The sequence below is a fragment of the Nicotiana tabacum genome, chromosome 3 (genome assembly GCF_000715075.1).
Source record: "Nicotiana tabacum cultivar K326 chromosome 3, ASM71507v2, whole genome shotgun sequence".
Classification (NCBI taxonomy): domain Eukaryota; kingdom Viridiplantae; phylum Streptophyta; class Magnoliopsida; order Solanales; family Solanaceae; genus Nicotiana; species Nicotiana tabacum.
Genome location: NC_134082.1, coordinates 214,288,330 through 214,311,166, shown reverse-complemented (window position 1 = coordinate 214,311,166; position 22,837 = coordinate 214,288,330). Strand labels below are relative to the sequence as shown.

The 22,837-nt window shown below is 36.3% G+C and overlaps 2 protein-coding genes across 3 annotated transcripts; one reads left to right on the top strand and one right to left on the bottom strand.

Moving 5' to 3' along the window:
* The first annotated feature begins 285 nt into the window (after positions 1 to 285).
* On the top strand, positions 286 to 10,052 carry LOC107808813 (phytyl ester synthase 2, chloroplastic). The gene is made up of 14 exons (XM_016633378.2): positions 286 to 783; positions 1,817 to 1,868; positions 2,052 to 2,107; positions 2,734 to 2,892; positions 2,976 to 3,080; positions 4,205 to 4,311; positions 4,643 to 4,764; positions 5,006 to 5,114; positions 6,390 to 6,520; positions 6,874 to 7,243; positions 8,039 to 8,152; positions 8,924 to 9,009; positions 9,479 to 9,588; positions 9,678 to 10,052. Exons 1-14 carry the CDS (start codon positions 411 to 413, stop codon positions 9,866 to 9,868), a joined length of 2,085 nt encoding a protein of 694 aa, XP_016488864.1. The 5' UTR covers positions 286 to 410; the 3' UTR covers positions 9,869 to 10,052.
* Positions 10,053 to 18,652: 8,600 nt separating this feature from the next.
* On the bottom strand, positions 18,653 to 22,505 carry LOC107808816 (putative inactive shikimate kinase like 1, chloroplastic). 2 transcript variants are annotated; one of them, XM_016633381.2, is made up of 11 exons: positions 22,282 to 22,504; positions 21,325 to 21,371; positions 21,173 to 21,227; positions 20,843 to 20,915; positions 20,669 to 20,756; positions 20,495 to 20,577; positions 20,276 to 20,399; positions 20,030 to 20,108; positions 19,885 to 19,949; positions 19,682 to 19,780; positions 18,653 to 18,911 (listed from the first exon to the last, which is right to left on the bottom strand). In XM_016633381.2, the coding sequence occupies exons 1-10, from the start codon at positions 22,430 to 22,432 to the stop codon at positions 19,712 to 19,714; spliced, it is 834 nt and encodes a 277-aa protein (XP_016488867.2). In that variant the 5' UTR covers positions 22,433 to 22,504; the 3' UTR covers positions 18,653 to 18,911; positions 19,682 to 19,711. The 2 variants fall into 2 exon arrangements, with proteins under 2 accessions (XP_016488867.2, XP_016488868.2); XM_016633382.2 differs by lacking the exon at positions 18,653 to 18,911 and adding an exon at positions 19,381 to 19,518 and having other exon boundaries at positions 22,282 to 22,505.
* Positions 22,506 to 22,837: the final 332 nt, after the last annotated feature.

Below are 22,837 nucleotides of genomic sequence, written 5' to 3'. Positions count from 1 at the left end.
GTTTTAAGAAGTGATTAAGTGGGGCTGTGGGGCAGGGGCGAAGTTACATGTACTTGATCAATTTTTCGTCGAATTACATTGTATATAGAGATAAAATATTAGATTTTAGAGTTATATAGCATAATTGAACGCCCTCGATTGGAATTTTTTTCCCCTCTTATTTCAGATTTGAACACCGCTAAGAAATTTGTGACTTCGCCACCGTTGTAGGGTCCAGAACATGTCTGTATATATTGTTAGTCATGAGACCATTATTGATATTTTATGATTGTTTATTTCAGAACCCCAATAGAATAACTAAAAGTCAATATATATATAAAAAGAAGGTGCAAAGATATAACGAGCTTTCCATTTCAAAACTAATTGTTCTTACATAGTGCAAAAGCTTATCGGCATTTTGATTTCTGTCCATGGCGGCTATTCCCACTGGCGCTTACACGGCGGCCGGTGCCTCGCCGCAGCTCCATCCAAACTCATGGCTCCGTGTCACCTCCGCAAGATTCAATTTTCGGGTGCGTGCATCAGTAAGTACTGCTGGGGGATCAGCCGCCACCACCGGCGAGCAACCGCCAACGCCTCCTGCTCCGTTGAGCAACAACGGAAGCTTAAGGAACAACTCCACTACTCATGAGCTAGAGGAAAAAACTTTGACTATAAAGGATTACATGGAATGGAGCAAGGATATGATTGGATGCGGATCCGAGGGTGGGCCACCACGCTGGTTTTCGCCCTTGGACTGCGCTTCTCCAATCAAAGACTCGCCTCTCTTGCTCTACTTACCAGGTGAGTTAAAGGACACACCGAGTTATTTCTTTTCTTTTCTTCTATTACTAATAAATATCTAGAATTGAACGGACGATAGACCAGAAGTTAAAGAGAAGAAAAGGCGATCTGGATTAGGACATGCCAGTATTATAGTGAACTGCTGGAGTAGTAATTTATTACTGCTACTTGTAGAAGTAGAAAGTATCGATTGGGTCTTCTACCTATCTAACTGTCCACGTTTTCCCTGTCATCATCAAACACGTAGTAATCACTGATAACGTAGCTGCTACGAGCAAAGGATGCAGATATATCTACTTTTTACTTTTTCTTTTCTTTTAAGTTCTTCGGCGTCTGAACCAGATAGCATAAAAGACGAACTTTATGAAAAAATGTTCGAACAAGAAAAATAAAGAGCATTAACTATGTGCTGTTTATACTCCCTCCATCTTTTATTTTACGCTATTTAACTAAGTACAAAGTTTAAGATATTAGTATAACTTCTTTGTATAAAAGTAGTAATGAAAGAAAATAGTAAAATAAAAAATTAGATATAAGTTGAATAAGAAAATATCGCATCTGAACTTAAAGTTGAATGGTTAATAGATTTAAATTTTAGAAACTTGTGAAAAATGTATAAAATAATACTCCATTGTTAGTAGAATCTTAACTATTTCCATAATTCCATCACACACTATGTGATAAATTTTTTAATCAACTTATGTTGTTATCTTAACTATGTTTGGTTTTACAAAATGATCTCAACAAATATAATGTTGCTGGACATAGTAATGAGCTCTAGCTTATTGATCCTCTTGTATAAAAACACTAACATCCTCTCAAATAGCTGCAATGGCAAAATTTATAAGTGATTGCATTGTTCAGTAGTGCAATTATTTCGTTGTGAACAAAGCCATAGTGCAAATATTGATATATGGCACACACTAAACAAATATCCTTCTCTGTATCAGCGTCTGTGAAATATTCATACATTGATCTAAATAGCTAAATCTGTAAGTTAATTAAGCAATTCTCTTTACTCGGAACATTGCAGGGATTGATGGTGTTGGACTTGGCCTTATAAAGCATCATAAGAGACTTGGAAGGTGAGTTTGTTAGTTGATCTTTCCGGCACAATGCTGGAATTTAAAATGTTTGATTTTCAGTATTACTATTGTCCTTAAGATGTTTGTGTTGTACTAGATAACAATATCCTGTTAAGTCATCATCTTCTTTTTCTTCTTCTTTTCTTTTCTTTTCTTTTTGGGTGGTGCTATCCATACATGAAGGATCTTCAATATGTGGTGTCTCCATGTTCCAGTTACAGATCGAACATCGTTCACAGGTCTCTCCTTCCTCATCTCCCTGTTGTATTCTTAGGCAAAACTGCTTGCTAGAATTTTAATAGATGGAAACCAAACAGCTGAATAGGAATATTTAAAGAGTGGAAATGGTAGTAAGTGCCGCTGCCCCTAAATTTTGATTCATTGTATGATTCCATATGAAACTTTAGAAGTTATGATCTGAGGATGTGTTACTACTATTATCATATACTGAAGTCGAACTCTCTAAGTGTTGCATAACAGATACAGATCTTATGTAATTTTGCAAAAACGGCCCCTTTAGGTTCAGCTGAATCACCTAATAAGTGGGAGCAAGCGGTGCATAAAAGTCTTTCAGTTATTCTTTAAACATTACTTGCACTTCACTTTAAGACCGGTCCTTCAAACAAAGGCTTAGTAAGCACAGATTCCCTAATGTCTATGCCGTGATATCTTGTGCTTTTTGCATTTCTTTGTAATGTGTAATTTAATTCGTGTTCACTTTACAATTTGAACAATGTGACTAGACAAATCTGTCGTGTTCCATCTTAAGCATTTTTTCCCTTTTAAACTGGTGACTTTGTGTGCTGGTTTTATCATTTGAAATGAAAGTAACAGCGGGATATGCTTCCACTTAATTGTCTTCCAGACCTGGTGCACCTGGTTGAAGCAACTGTTAGGTCAGAGCATCACCATGCACCAAGACGGCCCATCTATCTTCTTGGAGAATCATTTGGGGGATGCCTAGCACTTGCTGTTGCTGCTCGTAATCCTCATATTGATCTTGCACTAATTTTGGCAAACCCAGGTTCAGAAGCTTGTAATTTTATCTTAGAAGATTTAATATTGCCTGAAGCATTTCATAGTTCTCATTGCAAAGATGTGTCTCAGCCACGCGTCTACGTGAATCTCAGCTGCAAAATCTGATAGTGTTGTCAGAAGTCATTCCTGAGCAACTCCATCCAAGCATGGTTAAAACGCTAAGTGTGACGACAGGTTATTGTTAACTTCACTCTCTAATTTGTGTATAGTAGTTCAACTTGATGGAAATTTGACTTGGCGAACTAGCATTATGATAACAATTCTGAGTTGTATATTTATGTGGCATTTGTTTTGAAGTTACCAGAAACTGAGTTTTTTTAGAAAGTGTTTGTTTGAATGATTTTTCCAGGAAAGATTAACTTCTTTTGAAGATTTCCCAACTCATTTTTTCCCGAAATCTTCCAAAAAAAATTACTTTTCCTGCATGTCCTAGATTACTGTGCCAGATGAAATGTGAACTGTTTGGTTTGGTGGATAAATGAACTAGCTTAGGACTATTATTTATCCTGAATCTTTTTGATTAGAAATCTTGCTGACTAGAATTGTATGAGTTGCTTTTTTAGACTGTAGGAGCAAAAAGCATGCTAAACATGCTCTCCAGTTACATTTTAAGATGTTTGCTTGCCGATCTATTACCACACATCTTGCTTTACATTGTATCTTTCTCCAAAATATGTGCGTATCAGTTGAGGCAACATATACTTCATCTAAGTGTGCTGCTACTTATTCTGGTCATGTTTGTTCTAACTTGCACCACAAATCCAGTCAACTCGAACAGCTTGACTGCTGAGCCAGAATAAACCAATGACTTGAAGAACTTAATCCCATTTTTGAACAAAACATTCAGATCTGCTTGCTCTATGCATAATTCTTTAAGAAGCAATAGATTTGGTAAAACACCTCACCTTGTTATTACAGCCTGTCCTTTAAAATTCTCTTGATAAAGCATGTATGTTCATGTTCATCTGATTTATGATGTCAATAAATCATCACCTAATCTTTTAGCGCTTGCACGAATAAATTTACATTTGGTACTTCTAATTGTAATGTTGATTGGGACTAAACCCCTCCTTAATATTGGACTATGATGGGCTCAAAATGGAGCGACATGAAGAGTGAGGATTCATATAGCCGACCAGACTTGCTTTGGATTGAGGCGTAGTTGTTGCTGATTAGGACTAAATAACATTAGTGATACGTGCCGTTTTTCTTGCTTAAATTGGTTAACTGAGTTTACTTTGTGGTAAACTTTTAGATGAACTGACAACTGACGTGTGAAACTCAATTACAATGATTAGGTCTTCCTGCAAGGGTGGCAGTGGCAATTCCTGGTAACGGGCTTCCTCTGCAACAAGCAGTAGCTGAGTTATTTCGCGGTGATGTAGCATTTTCATCCTACTTATCTGTAAGGTTCAATAGTCTTAATTCAGTAGGTTAAATGCAAAAGTCATCCCTCTAACTCTTAAAGTTTTCACCCCCTTGATTTCTTTTTTTCTTTTTCTTTTTTTGCATTTGGACCTTTCACCAATTTATTCTTTGTGACATCTCCTTAGCATTGATAAGATTTCCTTTCAGTCACAAGTTTATTCCTGTTGAAATCTTCTTTTTCCGCTCTAGCTTTGGTACTTCAATAGTTTCAAAGATTTTAATTTAGAGGTCCATTATTAGTTGAAATATTCAGTTTCAGTTTTTTCATGTAGTCAGTTTGAGCAAGAAAATGATGAAAAAGGTCGCAGGTGCTGGCTGATGTTTTACCTGTAGAAACACTTATCTGGCGGCTGAAGATGCTCAAATCAGCCGCAGCTTTTGTCAATTCTCGCCTCCATGCTATCAAAGCTCAGACTCTAGTACTTTCTAGGTAATGCTTCAGAGTTCCAGCGTGTCACTGGTAAAATTTGATGAAAGAGAGATTTTTTAACCCCTCCCCCCTCCCGGGAAATCGTTGATTTTCTCTCTCTTGCCATCTTTACTTGAAGTTTATTAGTGTACACTAGAATTGTTGTATTCTCTTCTCTTTCTAGACATTTCGAGCAATATCTAATTCAGGTTAGCTTTCATGGCTGTCACTACGCATGACTAAGTGTTCTATTGCTATGCAGTGGAAAGGATCACTTGATACCCAGCCCAGAGGAAGGTGAGAGGCTTCGTCACATGCTTCCAAACTGTGAGATCCGGAGATTTAACAACAGTGGTCATGCCCTTCTCCTGGTAGGCTGTTCTTCTTTTCCAAACCCTTTCAGACCCAATTCCTTTTTCCAACCTCCACAAATGACTTCTGTTCTGTACCACACCCAAAACTGCTAATGCAAATGGTAATAGTTCAAGGACTTTCTTTAGAGAAATCTTTGTCAACAAATAGTAAAACAAAGAAGAGAACTTCTTGATAGACTATACATCAAATAGGTAGAATTACCAAAAATCTTGTACATGAAGTTTCGTTGAGGTTTATTTAGTTATAAAAAAGAAAATAAAAGAGAAAATGCTTCTTAATCAAATGGAGCAAAGAGAACATGCCTCTTAGTGAATGAAGAGGTTTAGGAATAAGTGAAGTAGGAGACAGAATCTCAAGGATCAGATGCATAGTGAGGCAAGATGATAGCGAGCCCTCTGTCTTTGGCAGAGGTGGACCAAGGATTTGAAGGTTACAGGCGCACTTTTGCATTCAACTAAAATTTGTTTTGTATATAAGGTGCTACTACTAATATATCACTATTTTTGAGTAGACATATATGTATATGTATACATGTAATTTTTGCCGAACTTTCCGGATGTCGGTGAACCCTCTCTTTACAACTTAGGTCCGCTTCTGGTCTTTGGTACTTGCAATTTCCTGGTAATAGTGTGCTTTCTAGTTGCTTACGCAAAATACAGATCCTGGTCATTCATTTATACGTTATTGATTATTGGGATATTCCCTGAGCTCTTCCAACTTGGAATTATCCATGCAGTTTGTATACCAGCTGAAGTTTGTAGCTTTTTCTCTCATTTTCTATTATCTGCTGTAATTTAGGATTTCAGGAATGCTACAATCCTGATATAGCACTTTTCTACTTACTTTTTTTTTTATCTTCGAAGCTTGAAGATAAAAAGTACCAACTTCAGCGTGGCCTTCCAACATTACTCTATCAATATAATTCCATAATAATGTCACACAGTGGCATATTACATGCATTACTTCCTACTGAAATAATCAGTACCAATGGCAGTTTATATAATAGGCTTATAGTAAGTGAGGATTCATATAGTTGTTGTAATGGCAGTTTATATAATAGGCTATATAGTCATGCAGTAGCCTATGCTGTAAGTGCTGCTTGCATGTAGGTGCTTACTTCAAGTCCCCAAAAATATATACTCCCAACTTTTAAAGCATTCATACCAAATCTTATGCAACAACAACAACTACCCAGTAAAATCCCAAATCTTATGCCCCCCCCAAAAAAAAAACTTTGTTGGGGTACATGTTGAGTTGCAGTTTTTGTGCAGGAAGATGGCTTTGATTTGGTAACTGTCATAAAGGGTGCCAATTTTTATCGACGTGGAAGGCACCTTGACTTTGTTAAAGATTTTGTGCCGCCAAGCACTTCTGAATTTGACAGTGTTTATCAACCATACAGGTATGTTGTCCTGTACTATGTTGGAAGACACTAACCAGTCTTTAGGGGACTGTAGAGCCGCATTATTTGCTTCCTGGTCTCTTACAGTTGTATATTGTGCTCTATGTGCATACATAGGATATCTAGTTAATGAGGTTCCATGCTGAAAAAATATTATTGGCGGGTCTTGCTTCTTATAAGATGCTACCTTTGAACTACTTAAACAGGGTTAAGCTAGTCAGGAACTCTTATTGGCATAGTGAATCAACTCATCTGCATCTGCTATTCAACCTATACTTAGTTCATTTGATAAATAACACAAAAACTGTAAGTTTATTTAATTTTTAGTACTTGTATGACTGATCAAAACACAGATGGATGGAAGTTGCCTTCAACCCTGTAATGATATCAACTCTCGAGAATGGAAATATTGTTCGGGGTCTGACTGGAATTCCTTCTGAAGGCCCGGTCTTACTCGTAGGTTATCACATGATGCTTGGACTTGAGCTAGTTCCTCTGGTGTCCCGCTTGTGGAATGAGAAAAAGATTGTCCTGCGAGGCATAGCGCATCCTATGATGTTTCAGAGACTAGGAGAGGGGAGAATGCCTGTGTTATCGATGTATGATGATTTCCGTTTTATGGGTGCAGTTCCCGTGTCAGCAACTAACTTCTATAAACTTTTATCATCAAAATCCCATGCTTTGCTGTATCCCGGGGGCATGCGGGAAGCTCTTCACCGGAAGGTATTATTTACGTAAAACGTATTGCTTAGAAATGCGCTACTCAAAATATTTCTATATTTCATTTTAAGAATCTAAGGGTTGCATCTCTTAAAAACTTTGTGATTAATTCGTGTGATTTTTCCGTGCTGTACTTGAAGCATAAAGTCATGTGAAACAGTTAATGAGTTGATCACTAACCTTTTCTTTCTTTAAAACCACTGCACCATCCAGCAGATCAGTTGATTCCGTATCTTAGGCTCAACATTAATCTTATTAATGTCATCTGGTAGGAGCAGTTATCTTGTATATAAAGATACACATCTCTCTCTTTCTTGCTTACTTATTTTGGCATATATGCATGTTTTTAAAGATACCAATAATTATAGGAAATTGATTATTCCAGTTTGGAAACTGAATCTGTCATCTGTAAGCATTTGATATTACAACTATATATATGAGCAAATTTAACTTTGTAATATCTGGACCCCATCACTAAATGTAGAATTAGATGGTCATTATTCATATTGATGAAACAAAAGTGAAAATTACAACCTGTTGATTTCTCAAGATGCAATGTTATCTGTTGTTATATGTGGTTCTAAGGAAAGTTTGATACAGTGTATATCTAATGAGAAGGCCAAAATTAAGTACTGAAGTAAGTTGTTGGAAGATATTTCTTATGTAAAGGGAATTGACTTAGAACAATAGCAGTATTCTTTATAGTTTTAAATGTTGAATAAGGTTATTACATAAATAGCTAATGAGCAGAAAATAAAAGCCTACTGCTCTTCTAACAGTTTGGTCTTCTAACTTCAGGGGGAGGAGTACAAATTATTCTGGCCAGAACAGTCTGAATTTGTCAGGATGGCAGCTAGATTTGGAGCGAAAATTATACCTTTTGGTACGGTGGGAGAAGATGATATTGGCCAGGTAGTCTCATGAGTTTACATTCTTTGAATAATTTAAATCAGAACATGCACATCTATTCTGGTCCATGTGTTTCAATACAAAAGTTGAGCTTGTTTTGTTTGGGATGCACAAGTACATTTAGAAATATAAATATAAAAAGAAATGCTTAAAGCAATGTTGAATACTTATGACAATCAAGATGGAAAATCATTGTTGAAAGGCAAATGGAAAACGTGTGCAGGCACAAAACAGCTTGTGGCTTCAGTGCCATAACAGTGTTTTATTAATCAAACTGAATCCTTAGGTTTTTTCTGGTGCTGAGGTTACACAATTCTCATTTTGAAAGGGAAAAGAAACAGAGTTTACAAATGGATGTATCGAAACTTGTCTAGTAACTACCATAAGTAGATTGTAAGAAAGCAGCTCTTGTAAGCAGAAAATTTAGTCATTATTTGGCTGGTCATGATTTTTTGCTCAATATAAAAAGACTTTCATCTACTAATTGATGTCCCTCCAAAGCTCAGTTTAGCATGGAGAAAATGTTCTTTTGCTTTTATGTTGAAAGATAAAATTGGAAAATTTTGTTCAACTACGTCGACAGATCTGACTACCCCAAAGCTCTTTCTTGAAGAAGGCATAAAATGAATATGCTTTTCTATGGTGGGTTGTTATTCTAACTTTTGATCTACTGCGAGTAACATTGAGAGCTTTCCTTATTGGAGGAAATTTAGCAACTTTTTTATCATTAGAATTCATCCTCTTGTTGACTCACCAACCTTCAAGTTTCAACAGATGCTCCTTGATTACAATGACCTGATGAAGATTCCCTATTTCAAGGCTGGGATAGAGGAGTTAACTGATGAGGTGGAGAAACTAAGGTATCAAGTTTGTTCTTTCGTTATTTTATCTGACTTAGAGTGTGTTTGATATGATGGAGGTCAATGTTCATGGAAACGGTGTTTCTGATTTGTTCTGGTGTTTGGTTGGTGGGTGGAAAATGTTTTATGAAAAAAAATGTATATTAAAGATTTCATAATAATATTAGCACATAGGAGAATGGTTTGATGAAATTTTGAGTAGTAAAGATCAATAACAATGTCCAAGTGTTAGTTGAAACAATTAATATGAAGTTTAAATTTAGCAGAAAATATTTTTATGAAAAATGACTTCTCATACTAAACATACCATTAGTCTCTATATTGTGATAGTCAATGGACCTTTGCTTTGATAGTTGGAAACTTATTTGCTGCATGGAGAAGGTAGTTGAGCTAAAAGCCACTTTGCGAACCACATGATTGAGTGACAGTTAAATATCACCTGGGAATGTTGTCTTGTATGTGAATACAGAAATGACATTGAAGGAGAGGTTGCAAACCAAGATGTACATCTTCCAATCATTCTTCCAAAACTTCCCGGCCGTTTTTACTTCTACTTCGGCAAGCCAATTGAAACAGAAGGTAATTCTTAAAGTACATCACAGTATTAACCTTCCATGCTGGGGAAAGCCTGGAGGTGATATTTGATGGCATTTTATTTGGTGTTGCAGGGAGGAAGGAGGAATTAAAAAGCAGGGAAAAAGCACATGAATTATACTTGGAAGTGAAGTCTGAGGTTGAGAGATGCATTCATTTCCTGAAGGAGAAAAGAGAGAATGATCCATATAGGAACATAATGGCCCGAATAGTTTACCAGGCTAGCCATGGTTTTGATTCTGAGGTTCCCACCTTTGATCTATAGTTATTCTTCACGTATCTAATTCTTTGCTTTTGTGCTGCGTTTTAACCAAAAAAAATAAAAATAAAAATTCTTTTCTTTTCCTTTGATAAAATATGGCACCTTTCGTCTTTGAAAGGAAAAACAAAAATAAAAAAGGTGCTACCTTCTTTTCTGTGTTTGTATCAGAAGAAAACAATGATTTGATTTACAAGTTCTTTTTCTGGAATATTTTGTGTGAACAATCTTAAAAGAAGGAACTCTAAAAGCTCTTAGCAGTTTGCTGCGAGATGATCAACCTTTACATAATATAATGTGGCATGGGAAAGGTTTAAGGAAATGTTTATATGTTAGGTGGGCCCTTTCATCATATCCACATCAATTACGTATCCTTAATCTTTAGGTTAATCCCCTTCCCCCTCCGATCACCTGACGTAATAAAAAAAAGTTTTGTTAAAAAAATCTTTAGATTAATGTTTGAGTTGAGCTATTTGTTGACGTGTGGGAAAGTGAAAGCTAAACGCACATAAAACAGAAATTGATTTTTCGTTATATCTTGTTTGGATGATTGTTACCTATTGTATTGTATTGTTACTTTAATATAGTCTTTATTTTAATAGTTACTTAAATTTTATTATATCGTATCGTTAATTTCATTATTTTGGTGTGGTCGCTTCGTTACCTTATTTTTTCCTCTCGTTCTGCCTTTTCTTCTTATTAAATAATCATATTTTATCCTTTATCCTACCTTTTATATAATAATTTTACCTCGTACCATACTGTTTCTTTGTAATATTGCAAGTTTATTGTTCATATTGTTGGTACATGATATCATGCAACGACGGTAAACAATACAATTTATCCTTGTATTCGTAAAGAAAAAGTACAATACAATATAAGGAAGATACATTATGAAATAACATGTAACAATCATCCAAACAAGCTGTTAGTAATAGCCAAATGCGCCGAGAGCCTTGGTCTGTGAGTTGCGGGCATATTACCACCCAGGGGCGGATCTAGCGTGTAGTATACGGGTTCCCGGGAACCCAGTAACTTTTGCGTAGACCCTGTATTTTTGTTAAAAAAATTATTAAATATCTATTTGTGAACCCAATTATTATTGTATATTAATTTGAAATTGCGACAGAAACCCATAAACTTAAAATCCTGGATCCGCCTATGTTACCGCCCTATATGGCCACCTCAAGGACAGGGTTATCAAAAACAAAATTAGACATTTTCTTGCAAGTTTGCTCTCAACAAAATATAAAAATACAAAGTACTTAAAAAAAAGGACCAAATTTGATTAGGCAAAAGACGTTTAGGTGGTGGTGGTCCCTCCATCGATTGTCCCAAGTATAGTAAGAGAAATCAGTCAAAAGCGATTGTAGCAAGTCTAATGCTAATATTACATATGCCATTATATGTAGCATGTTTTTTAACTACGTAATAGTAATTAATTTCCCTATTTTGGAGGTAGCGGTAGTTAATGTTGTGTTGCAGAGTATAATATAAGGTACTATTTTAGAACTAGTATTGTGTACATTAAGTAATAATGGGAATCAGAAGAATGAACAAATTAGGAATGGTTTTATATTGTAGTAAAGTAATAAAAAGGGGTTGGTTTTGAAGCTCAACAGAATGCTAACTTTGTTGGGGCTACACGACAGCAGAATAAATTAAATGGGAGTATCTCACTGTATTAATTATGTTATCCACTCCAGAAAACACCAGTATAATTCCACTTAGTGGGGTCTGGGGAGGGTAGTGTGTACGCAGATCTTATCCCTACCTTAGGGTAGAGAGACTGTTTCCAAATAGACCCCCGGCATCCTTCCCTCCAAAAACTTCCCACCTTGCTCTTGGGGAGACTCGAACTCACGACCTCTCGGTTGAAAGTGGGGGTTGCAGAAAACACACGTAAAAATTAATTATACTAACTAGTACTTAATCAATAAATAAAGACAAAACCACCTATTACTTCTTTTACTCACTTTTCTGCTCCATAATTGAATAACATAAGTAGTTAATAAAGACATACAATATCACATTCTCATTAATTACACATTGCTTGAACATCAAAGAGTATATATATCTTCTGGACTATGCATGCATGCAACTATAAATAACTACTACTACTACTGCACATACTATTCCTACTCAAAATTATGATATTATCCATAACAATCAGTTTTCTTGATATATACTCTATTCACACCCAAACTAAAATTACTAATCGATTAACTGAATTTAAAATTTTAATAAGTGGGAGCCACCATCACTTTTTCAGCTTTACAGTTTTCTTAACCCTCTCCCCCCCTACCCAACCCTGGCCTCTCCAAAACATAGTACACATATACCACTTGTTTACATATTGGATAAGCAGTTCATTTGGAGCTTTCAACAAAGAGGAGACGAAACATTAGCTGAATTCACAGAATTTGCTATGGTTTAATTACGATAAATACAAACTTGAAATGACAAACAAACAACAAACAACAACGACCCAGTATAATTCCACACGTGGGGTCTGGGGAGGATAATATGTACGCATACCTTACCCCTACCCCGAAGGATAGAGACTGTTTCCAGGAGACCCTCGGCTCAAAAAAGCAATAAACAAACTTGAAATGAAAGGAAAAAAAAACCAGTGCGCTGCACTAAGTTCCCGCTATATGCGCGAGTTCGGAGAAGAGCCGAACCACAAGGGTCATCGTACGCAGTTTTACCTGCATTTCTGCAAGAGGCTGTTTCCACGGCTTGAACCCGTAACCTCCTGATCACATCATATCAACAACTTTACCAGTAACACAAAGCTTCCCTTCAAACTTGAAATGAAAATGAAAAGAAGCTCAACAGAATTCATGATATTCATCTGTAAAACTTTTTAACTACAGGGAATTAAGACTACTTTAGTACGTCCTATCTAGCTAGTAGTAAATGAACTAGATCTGACGCCGGCCATGAGTGTAACTGCTTGAGTTGCTCGTTCTATTCTTTTAAAAAAAAACTCAATACCCTGAATTTTTTTTCGAAAACTAATGCTTAGTAGCTCGCTAATATTCTAAAGACTAAAACTCGAATAAGACTGAATTTCTTTTTTCTCTTACAAAGACTAGAAAAAGGAAAAACGCAGAGCATCACCCCACAATACCCAGCCAATTTCTCTCTTACAAACGAAGGGTAAGGTCAAGATTGAGCTGGTGATTATCCATAGAAGACAAATCCTGTGCAGTCGAGAGAGTAGCATCACCGCTAGTAAAATAGACATGACGGCCGCCGAGTCCAAGAGTCGGTACCGGAGGAGGATGAAAAACGTCAGAGGAGGAGAAAGGGTTAAAGACGTTGATATTGTTTGAAGCTGGTGTTTGGAGCTGACCGCTACAGTAATTAGCATAGGGGTTACTATAAGTAGTAGTAGTAGTATGATTAATGTTACCATTAATGTCGATGATGTTTTGTTCAGGCAGCATCTGGCCGGTCATCAGAGGATAATTATTCAAACTAGGCTCCAGCTGCTTGTCGTTGTTGTTATTTTGAAGAAAATGGAAGTGTACCATATTACGGTTGTCGGAGTCGGTGCCGGTGACCGGGAACATAGTACGACGAGAAGCGGCTCTTTCACGCTTGTGAGCATTTTGGTGACCACCCAAAGCTTGAGAAGTGCAAAACTTGCGAGAACAGTAAAGGCAGGAGAACATTCTTGAAGGTTGTACCTTTGGCTTATTGGGTTTTGGGATAGGAATGGGTTGCTGCTGCTGATTCAGATGAGAAGCAACATTGATATCAGACATCATCACCATTTCAGTGGAATTAGAGTACTGCTGTTGGTTCCAGAAGTCGTAAACTAGGTTGGGATCGGCCATTGTTGCTGTAGCTAGAGATACAAGAAAAGAGAGAAATGTATGTGAAAATGATGAGAATGGAGTATTATATATAGAGAGAGTAGTGATCAGAAAAAGTGGAAGGAGGAGAAGCAGTACGTAGTGAGAGCAGGGAATTGTTGCAAATGGTGACAGATTTTGGCAGAGCAGAGAGAAATAGAGAGTGTTTCTGCCTCTGTTTAATTTGTTTGTATCTATCTATCTCTACCCCACTTTTCTACAGTTGTTCAATTAGGGGGGCACTTCAACACTTTTTACTAATTTTGTCATCATCAAAAGCAACCCCCGCTTCCAACCGAGAGGTTGTGAGTTCGAGTCTCCCCAAGATCAAGGTGGGAAGTTCTCTTGGAGGGAAGGATGCCGGGGGTCTATTCTACCCTAGGGTAGGGGTAAGGTCTGCGTACACACTACCCTCTCCAGACCCCACTAAGTGGGATTATACTGGGTTGTTGTTGTTGTCATCGTCAAATTGCATGCATGTAATCACTAATAATGATAACTCATTATTAGTGTACTTAATTAATAAGTTGTATTAATAATAGATTTATCACTTCACACGTTCTCAATCCACATTTATTATTATAAAATAGTTAATTTCATTTATTTGGTTTTTATGTACTCTAATATTGTGAAAGCTCTTAATTTACATTACAAGTTTATAAAATCTACCTTTTTTGGCATTACATAAAAGGGCAGCACAGAGCACTAAGCTCTCGCTATGTGAGGGGTCCGGGGAAGGGCCGAATTATAAGGATCTATTGTGCGCAGCCTTACCCTGCATTTCTGCAAGAATCTATTTTCACGACTTGAACTCGTGACCTCCTAGTCACATAGCATCAACTTTACAAGTTACATAAGGTACATTTTATAGAGTATGAAATTAAGGACATATTCTATTAGAAACTGCATCTCTATTCCACCAGGGTAAGGGTTATGTTTGCGTACATATACACTATCCTCCTCAAATCTCACTTGTAAGATTATAGTGGGCTGTTAAAATTAAGGACATTGGGGTGGGGTGCGACACACTATTTGTCGCGCATTTAATTTGTTAGGACTTTTATCATGCTAAATTTGACCTAATTAACAATCGAAACGAGTGTTGTTCAACGTGTAGATTCCTCATCATTTAGTTTCTTTTATCCTATACATATAGTTGCAGTCCTGATTCTGTTAAAGTTATAGACTCACTAGGAGTAACACTCTTTAAGAGGATTAGGTTCACACTGGTTCGGTTTAAAGGATACATGGTATATATGAGAACCTGGAAACAGCCTCTTTGCCCCTCGGGTAGGGGTAAGGTCTACGTACATATTATCCTTCCATACCCCACTTATAAAATTATACTGGACTGTTGTTATTGAGGTATATATAAACTTGTGAGATTATACTGGGTCGTTGTTGTTGTTGTTGAGATATATATAAGAAGTACGTGAAAAAAATAATTCTTTTTTTTAGGGGGTGGGGGGTGGGGTGGGGTGGGGTTTAACAACTTTCATATCTTTAAGGAAAAGAGGTGATTGACAAGATGAATGTGAGGATATGTGTATCTGCATTCAACAATTCCTTGTATATTATAATTCTGACACACAAAATTAAAGGGAAGTCTAATCACATTTAACTTTGAATTCAAATAAATCACTAAAATAACACCCTACCCAATATGGCTACACTACTAAACAATCCTAAAATGGAGTCCTACTCCTATTCTAGAGGTATGGTGATACACACCTAAGTTATGTCAACTAGTACTACTCCTGAATGACTATTTCAGAAACTACACTTAGACAGGAAGCCAAATAGATTAAAATATTTTGTGTTTTGTTTTTTCTTTGATGTAACGATTGAAAGACGGGAGAAATTCAAAAATAGCAAGATTTACAAGTGATCATTCAAAAATAGCCTCAATTTTAAAAGTAATCGAAATTTAGCCACTTTTCATGTAAAGATAAATCTGAACGAAAATATTATTCAAAATCCGAAAATACTCCAACATAATATATTGGACTTCCAGCATAATATACTGGAGTTCCAGTATAATATACCGATCCAGCATAATATGCTGGAAGTTCATACACAGGTGCACCGATCTTCAGTATATTATGCTGGAACTTTCCGTGTTGCAGCAAAATAGTGACTATTTTTCAATAACTTTGCAAACGCTGGCTATTTTTCAACAACCAGTTCGAAAACTAGCTACCCCGTGCTATTTTAACTTGAAAGGCTTATACGATGACGCACATAAGGGGGAAAATTTAAAAAGAAAAGCTAGAAATAATTAGAATTATAGTAAAGAGATGTGATGTGGAGTACTAATTAATTAACATGATCGGTGGTTCATTATCCTGGAAACAGCCTCTCTACCCTTCGGGGTAGGGGTAAGGTCTACGTACATATTACCCTCCCCAGACCCCACTAACGGGATTATACTGGGTCGTTGTTGATCGGTGGTTCATTATAAAAGGAACAAAAAAGATATGAAATGTACCAAAAGGACAGGAAGGGGAGAGAGACTGAGGAATCACCCGGCCACTTACTTGGCTGCAGTGATTGTTATGTCGTACAAACGCACCCCAGCAATGCTGCAGTTTGTTTGTTACAGTAGATGACAATTAAGAGACAAGTGTCAAAGAAATATAAGTTAAAAAAGAAACAATTGGTTTGGTGATATATGATGGAGACTTGGAGAGGAGGGAACTAAACTAGAACTGTACTGAATAGAGGAGAGTGGGAAGTATGAGCCTATCATTATCATCATATAATTCCTGTCGGAGTTTCCAAAACTGCTCTTTATTCCCTCTCACTCGCAACTGCCCAAGCTAAGATAGACTACCAAATTAAAGTAGGCGTCTGAATGTAGATATGACTTATGTGTATTGTGCTCACTCACCAATGTATATAAATACACTAAATAGTCATAGTAATACTTCATCGAAATCCCAATTTTTATCATACTTTTCGCTTTTCGAAAGTTAATTTGACTAATAAGCTAACCGGGAGTTTGGACATAAGAATTGTAAAATTCCGAAAAAAAGTGAAAAAAAAAATTCAAGTGATAATGGTATTTGAAAATTAGAATTGTGTTTGGACATGAATATAGTTTTGGGTTGTTTTTGAATTTTTGTGAGTGATCTGAGTGAAAATTTTAAAAAACGGTTTTTTGGAGTTTTTCAAATTTTTGAAAAATTCCAAAATTCATTTTCAAGTGAAAATTGGAAATTTTATGGCCAAACACTCATTTAAAAAAAAAAACCCAGAAAAATCCCACAAAGCATTTGTCATTTAAAAAAAAAGTGAAAAAAAAATCATGGACAAACGGGCTCTAAATTGGATAAGATCAACTCAACATTTTAAATTAAAATTTGAATATTTAAAAACTATACGAAAAGTATTACTATAAGTTACTACAAATCTTCTCATAACAATATATATATATAAAAAAGTATTTTAAATCTTGATTAAAATTCACATAGTTTGAATTTTAGGAAGCAAAAAGTGAACATAAATGGAATAGGGAAAGTAATAAAGAATTCAAAAGGATTGGTATCAGCAGTCAGCACATGGCTGTGTGGCCTCTGCATAAAATTTTCAGCAACTGCGTCATCCTCGATAGCTAGTCCGATCCAACACTCTTCCCTTTTATGGAACGTACTAGGATATATGGCCTTCAATCTCCTTTTATTTCGACAACCAAACATCACTTCTACTTTCACCCAAAAGAAAACATATAAAATCACAAAGAGAAAGAGAGGCAACCTTGTAGGTCCAATTTGGACGAGCCTTTCCTGAAATGGATTAGGACTGCTTCACCAACCAGTTCAAAGCTAATCTAATATCAAGTTATATGTTTGAACAAAACAGACTTGGCACCTTTCACCATTGATTTGACTGCTCCATTCAACATTATACAGGACCTAAGTCTCTCGAGCTTTAACAACATGCCTAATTAAAACATAAAACTACTAGACTTAGTATATATCTACCCAGGCACACAGCTGTGTCTTAATTTATTTGTTCTAATTAAGCACTGCATTGATATTATTAGCTTTGCAAAATTTCGATCCCTCCTTCCCTTTATAACCAGTTCACCCTGGATTAAACGTCCCAAAAGTATTATTGTTCTGATAAGGCCCAGATATATATATAAAATTGAGTGAAACTCAACTACAGAAGAGGTCAGATTTTGAGGATTTAATTGTAAATAATCTGAATGATTTGAAACGCATATGTGAAAATGCTACGTCTTCACCAACCCCTCCAAAACCTGAGGATGAATTTTCTAGTGTCATTTGCTAATGAGATCCAGAGAATTATTTATTTTATTTTTTTGATTCCTTTATCCAACATTGCATTATGCGCTGCCCATTCAAACCCGAGCATGTTACAATTAGGGCTCGTTTGGTACGAGGGATAAGGAATAATTAATTCCGGGATTAAATTTGAGATGAGTTTATCTCACATTTGGTTGGGATAAAATCATGGTAGAACTAACCTTAGGATTAGTTATCCCAGAATTGTAGTATTTTTAATACTCATGGGAGGGTGGATAACCAGGATAAGTAATAATGGGATAACTTGTTTCTCAATCAAACGACCCCTTAGAGGCAAGGGAATCGGTAAGTGTGAGTTGTGTGCTTCTGATTAAGAATAACCAAAAAAGGTCAAATAATATTACGCAAAACTAAATATTGAAATTTGTCAAACGAATTTAGCCAACTTCTTGCTTAAAACACACCATCTGAAGGACAATAGTATGTATAGCTGAAAAATTTACAAGCAGCGTGTCGTACCCTTTTTATTATTGAAAAAAAAACAAAGGAAAAACTGAAACAACAAAAATATAGGTGTATGGTTACTATATAGAACAAGGCTGTAGCGTTAACTGCATATAAACGGAAGCAAAAGATTTGGAGGTGGGAGTTGCTCGGTTGCTAAATGTTTAACTATTAAGTATTAGGTAGTTGAAACTTATTTTGCAGATTGGCAATTAGAAGAGTTTCATCCGACCACAGTAAAATACAAATGTGCACAAAAGTACAATATTAACAATACTCACAATATACATGCCGCTTAAGAATTACACTCACAATACTAGAAGTCATTCAATTGCAAGAGCTTCAAGTATTGCCATCTTTCTCCAACTTCAGCACAGCACTTAAGGCTCCAAACAATAAATGTTGATTCTGCACATAATAATTCGAATAATTTCAAAATCTTTCATTTGATATTCTAATAATAGAATCGTCGCATTCAATTGTATGTTTAAGACTTTTTTGTTATAAGTCACAGTTGTGCATCTAAGACTTGTTCAATATGATTATTTTGGTCAACAATATACTGTTTTCTAGTCATTCTTAAGTTCATCGGCATTTTTTAATGGAACTTTTAAATGACTAATGCAATTAGTAGGAAGTAACACTGATTTTTCTCTGTTTTCCCCTTGAAAACAGACATCCTTCTTGGGCAGCTTCGTCAAAGCATGTCTTTGCTGTCAAAACCTCTTAAGTGCTTCCATTTTTCCTCCCTACACCCTTCCTTTATCTTCTTCTTAGTCTTCCCTCTCGAACTCCCCACATCATCTTAGTCAAATCCACAAATGTAACTTCAGGATTCAGCATCTCACTCTCTGGTATGTACTATTTTATTTGATCTAATTCTTTTTCCACATGAAGATCCATATACCACAAGGTTAGATGCAGCTAATGTATTATCACCGACACTGGTAGAAGCAGAAAATATATGATGAATGAAAGGACCGAGTGACTTGATAGTTTGGTTGCCGTAGGTTGCCTGCATCAAGAAGAGCAAGCCTAGCAAGAGGTATGACACATCAAGAATAATCTCAGGTTTTCTAAATGATAACGGCATATAAATCCAAAATCTAGTTAATTAGCAGGATGAGATTAAAAGAAACTATCAAACACCCCTTGGAACAATGCTGATAAGAACTAACCTAGATAGTCGGCATTGGTTGTGATCGAAACTAAAATGGCCTGGCAGCTTCTTCCATCAACTTCTTTACTCTCATCAATCTCTCTATCTCCTTCAGAGTCTAAAATCACCATAAAAAATAGAAAGTCTATTTACCTTACACGGTCAATTAGCGGAAAAAAAAAAAAAAAAATCCTCCCACTTCATGGGGAATTTTTAGTTTACCTCCAAAACCATATCCTCTGCGGTTACTGCATCTAATGTATCATAGCCTAACCGAGAAGCAACCTCTGCAAATGTAAAATAAGCTGTTAAAAATACAGCAAAAGAGACGTTAGTGCTACTGACTATGAAGCAAATAGCAAATTACTCTGGAGTGCAATAGTTGTATCAGCTGTAGCATATCCCTTACGGCTTTCTTCATAAATAGCAGTTAATTGAGTCAACACCTGTTACCATGGTAGGCTAAAAATCAGCATAGCCCAACAGCTGAAGAAATCCACAAACAAGAGGCACCATTAGGTTAACAGAAGGAAGATTAACAAGGAATATGAGCAAAATATTCGGGTTTGTCTAACTTTTTTGGGTGGAAGTCATCAGAAAGACAGAAATAGACCTCGGGATATGATCCTTGTATTGTTTCAGCAGCAGGAGGTTGAAAACTCTCCTCCACAATTTCCTTGGCTACCATATCCAAGGGGACGTCGATCCATATTGATATGCCGTGTCTCATAAGCGCCCTACAAACATCAAGTATGATCAAGAACAAGTGATTATTCTTTTTTCCTCTTCCTGTTTGACAGGGGAGAAAAAATACAACTAGCAGCTGTCCTACAGATTAGCTGCACGCTGAACCGCACCATTCCCAGCACCAATAACAAGGCGACCCATGGACGATAACTGCTTCAGTACCTCTGTCTGCATTGCAAAGTGTATTTCGGTCATAAATCTCAACACAGAAAAGCAGTAAAAGACAGGAAAACACTGCATATGGACATTAGAAAGTCACTTCTGAGTCTCGAAAGCCCTTCAAGTCTGTCTTCACAAATGACCTGACAGCATCCTTTCCTCCCAAAGCTTCTTCAACGACACTGTCACTGCAACAGATTAAGGCAACAACTTTAGTTACTAGACATGGTTATTATTGTAGCACTAGTTCCCGCAAGCAACTTAAATGTATAACCTGTCAAAATAATAATAGCGCAGTGCATCTGCAAGAAGTTTTCCCGAGTTGGATTTGATGGAGCTGTTTAAGCCTGTAAGTTCAAAGCAACACAAATTGGATAAGATAAATCTGCATCAGTGACTTTCGCAAAGCATAACCAGTCTGAAGCCTGAATAAAGGAGGAGGGTTGCAGTAGGATGACGAGCTAGCTAAAGATATTCCAACTATGATAAATACGAGGGATTTATATATCTAACCCCAGCCAATTTGGGATTGAGACACAAACTAGATAAAATTAGACAAGAAACAAAGAGAATGCTAAAATGGAGGCAGAAAAGTAATGCCCACCAACAAGGAAGATACAAGTTCCTTTCATGTCTGGAGATATTTCTGCTGCTTTCCTCTGAATCACAAGAGAAGAACTACAACTGAGTATTTAAAGGAAAAAAAATACAAATAACTAATATCATTCAAAGTTTGGTTTTCATTCCCAGTCCTACCTTCACGGTTAACGAAAGATCAAATTGAGTGGCCTGGGTTGTGGAATCTGAAAAAGCGCAAAAGACAAAGTAATTATGGCCAATATTTTGGCTAATGGATTCCATCATACATAAGCATGTTTGCAAAGTAGACTTTGTTGGCAATATTTTTGGGACCCAAAAATATTGCATTATGTGGTGGACATCATTTGTACAAGTTGTATCTCTTCTTTTACACCTAAGAGAGCCAAGACTTTTTTGCCTATAAAGGGGAAGACTATTAGTTCATTTCAAATACACCAACCAGACTTGAGTATTCATTTCTTGTTTCTTCTTTTCTTCCTTTTATTAAGAGTGTTTTGTATGAGAGTTAAGTGTTGGGAAGCACTTGTGTGAACCCTTTCTTTGGAGTGATCTTGTGAGGTTATTCTCTTGGGGTATTTGGAATTAATTAGAGTGTTTACTCTAATTTTGTACTCTTATTGGTATAGTGAAATTACTCTTTTCCGCTTGTGGACGTAGGTCAATTTGACCGAACCATGTTAAATTTGTGTCTTCTTTATATACTTTAATTGCCGTTGTTATCAATTTCCATTGTCTTTGTTATTGTCATTACATCGTTGTTTGGCTAAATTCCGCACTACCCGGGTTCCCGATCCTAACAGACAGGTTACGTAACATTTCTTTTTCCCCAAATTAGAGCGTGAAATCAACATCGGGAAAGAACTAGTGGTGAATTGGATGTGGATGAGCTCATCCATGCACTGCTTTGAACTAGACGAACTCTATATATAAGTAAGACAATTTTAAACAGTTACTTACTTTGCACCCATTACTACAATTGAGTAACGCATAATGTACTATAACACTGCTAAGTATATAAGATTTTCGAATCTGCTTTGAGGGAACCAATATCAAGCACTTGGTATGCGACTATAACGGAAAGAAGAGAGAAGGAATGAAAACTGTATAGCTCACCGGAAGCACCAGGGTCGGAAAGTGCGAAGGTGCGAATTTTGAGCCTGAGAGAGGGAATTGAATAAGGAAGATGAGGAGGCTGAGAATGGCGGGACTTGCCGGCGTATGGTTGTTGCAGCCACAATTGCTGAGGCAATTGGAATAGTTTCATTTTCTATGCCCAATTGTTTTTCGCTCCTATTCGCCTCTTTATCTTCACTTCTACATTCCTCCATCAATTTTTACAATTTTATTTTTTCCCCTTTTTGTCTTTTTCCGGCCTAACTTCAATGTAAGGTATAGTACAAGTGAAAAAGTAGGCACATAAATATTTTTAAATTTTCTATTAATGACATTACTGAGTGGGCGTTTGGACGTATGAATTGTAAAATTCAAAAAAAAAAAGTAAAAAAATAATTTCAACTGAAAATGATATTTGAAAATTAGACTTGTGTTTGAACATGAATATAATTTTGGATTGTTTTTTAAGTTTTGTGAGTGATCTGAGCGAAAATTTTGAAAAACAGTTTTTCAAAGTTTTTCAAATTTTCGAAAAATTTATATCAAGTGAAAATTA